The following is a 2,140-nucleotide window of genomic DNA, read 5'->3' as shown; positions in this document are numbered from 1 at the left end:
GTGGGGCCCGAGAACAGGGGATCGCCGAAGCCATGGCTAGCACGTGTTTCCTACACGTGCACACCATGACAGAGCGGGACGCAGGAACCGGGCTCCGCAGCCGATCAGCAACAGGGATGGCCACACGGAACAGGTATGCAGGAGCTCGGGGGCATGGCGGGTGGGCACGGCGGCGGGGGCTGGCTGCGCCCCGCCCCACCCCGCTTCCCCCCCCCATGGCCAGCACATTGGCTCACCACATGCAGACTGGCCAGGAGGGGCGCTGCCGGGCGTTCCACCTGCTTCTCTTCATGTCTCTCTCCCACGGAGAAAAGCACCTTTGACACCATCAAAGCACATCGCCACCTGCACTTCCTCAGTGTAAAAGTAGCAGCTCTCTCTCCTACGTTCCCAGTTTCTGCTGTGTAATACGTTACTGAATAAAGCGATACTTACACATCTTGAAACTCTTCTAGAGTTTTCTGTGGTGTAAACACATTTAATAAGCTAATTATCTGAAAAGAGAAAAATAATTATACTTCAGGATGTCAGATGACACTACTTGATTATAAAAATAAAGTTGAACATTAAATTTGTTAAAACTGGAGGAAAAACCATGGAATTCAGTATTTACTATCATCATTGTTATGGCTCTTAGCCAAAGCAGTCGATTATGTGGCATTTGAACAAGATAAGCCCTGACTGGGAATAAGATGACTTCTAATCAAGTCACTCCCCGGCACCCCTAGTAACTTAATTACTGTTACTGCATGGAGACGTCTTTCTCTGAACATGGAAAAGTAGAAACTGTGGGCGGAAAAATACTAAGGAAAGAACATATTATTGGGCCGGGGCTGGCCCTGCAGCACATGGTCAGGTCCTGTGAGTACAGACCCAGGCACTGCATGGCTGACCATGGTTCAAATCCCAGTCCTGTCAGTTTGAAAAACATGCCAGGTGGGTGTGCGTGCATGCCCCAAACGCTGGCAGCATGGAGGGGTAGAGGAGGGCTGTGGACTGACGGCGCCCCGTGCTGCCTCCTTCTGGGGAGCTCATGTGTCCTCTTGCAAATCTGGGGCTGGCAGGCGGCGGGCGGGCAGTGGGGGCACGGGACTCCCACAGGGCTGGATGAGCTTCAGGCCCTGTACCTGGCAGCTTGCTCTCTCATCAAGCGAAAGAATAACGATAATGAATAAAATTAAACAAAGAATTCTCTGTTTTAAAGAATTATTTTATTTAACTTTACCTATTTATTTATTTATTATTTGACCAGAGAGGGACAGAGCAAGAGAGAAAGAGAGAGAAAGCAAGTCGCCAGGCCCAGGACTCGAACCACGGTCGGCCAGGTGGGAGTCCAATGCCCTTAACCACCACGCCACCTGCCGGTCCATAAACAAAGAATCCTTTAAAAACATATGTGTATAATCTCTGAAAATGTAAAAACTAGGTACGAATTTCTAAAAGGCTCTGAGCCCTGTCCTGGCATGAGGGAGGCAGGACTCCTCTCAGCAGCACCCACGCACCCATGGGCCAACCGCCGGCCCGGCACCTGCTGCCCCTGCTCTCCCGGGCTGGCCTCAACCATTCTGTATGACCAAGGGATGGTCAGGTCATTCAGGACACAGGACTGCGGTGAGCGGCTAGCCAAGGGCAGAGCTGAGACTGCAGCCAGACCGCGTCGGTACAGAATAACTCACAGCAGAGAGCAGACAGACAGCGCGCGACCGAGACACCGGGATGGGTGGACGCTCACACGGCCCTGGGAGAGCATTCTTCAATAAGCATGACAGGAAACCAAGGGGAATTGACCATATTCACACAAAATTGAAAATAAATTTTAAAAAATAGTAAAAATCACACAAGTGTCATATGGAGGAACAAAGTTAGTTACCAGCTTCAATATGGGGGCCCAGCCCCAGACTGCTGCTGTCCATGGCCTGTTGCCCCTCACCCCTTTCCCTGCACCATATGGGCTTGGAGAGGGGTAGCCAGTGGGCGAGCCATAAAAATATCATTTGTCTCTGTCAAATTGCCAAAAGTAAAACAGAAAAACCAACAAGGCGCCACGCTGGGCTCCAAAGTAGGGTGTGCTCACGGGCTCTCCACCAAAGCACGAGGGCACCGGCTCCGAGGCTGCGCAGGGAGCCGGCGGGCGCCACTG

General features: G+C 51.8%; 1 protein-coding gene across 4 annotated transcripts in view; it reads right to left on the bottom strand.

Moving 5' to 3' along the window:
- The window catches only part of MAPK9 (mitogen-activated protein kinase 9), a 34,644-nt gene that overhangs the window by 23,328 nt on the left and 9,176 nt on the right, over nt 1-2,140 (bottom strand). For all 4 annotated transcript variants that reach the window (XM_014587465.2, XM_006147452.3, XM_006147450.3 and 1 more), the window contains exon 3: nt 436-494. In XM_014587465.2, coding sequence (XP_014442951.1) covers nt 436-494 — 59 coding nt within the window. The remainder of the gene's footprint in view (nt 1-435; nt 495-2,140) is intronic.

Source organism: Tupaia chinensis, unplaced genomic scaffold (assembly GCF_000334495.1).
Source record: "Tupaia chinensis unplaced genomic scaffold, TupChi_1.0 Scaffold000214_1, whole genome shotgun sequence".
NCBI classification, from domain to species: domain Eukaryota; kingdom Metazoa; phylum Chordata; class Mammalia; order Scandentia; family Tupaiidae; genus Tupaia; species Tupaia belangeri.
The sequence above is the reverse complement of the archived record's forward strand: the minus strand, read 5'-3'. Positions and strand labels throughout refer to the sequence as shown.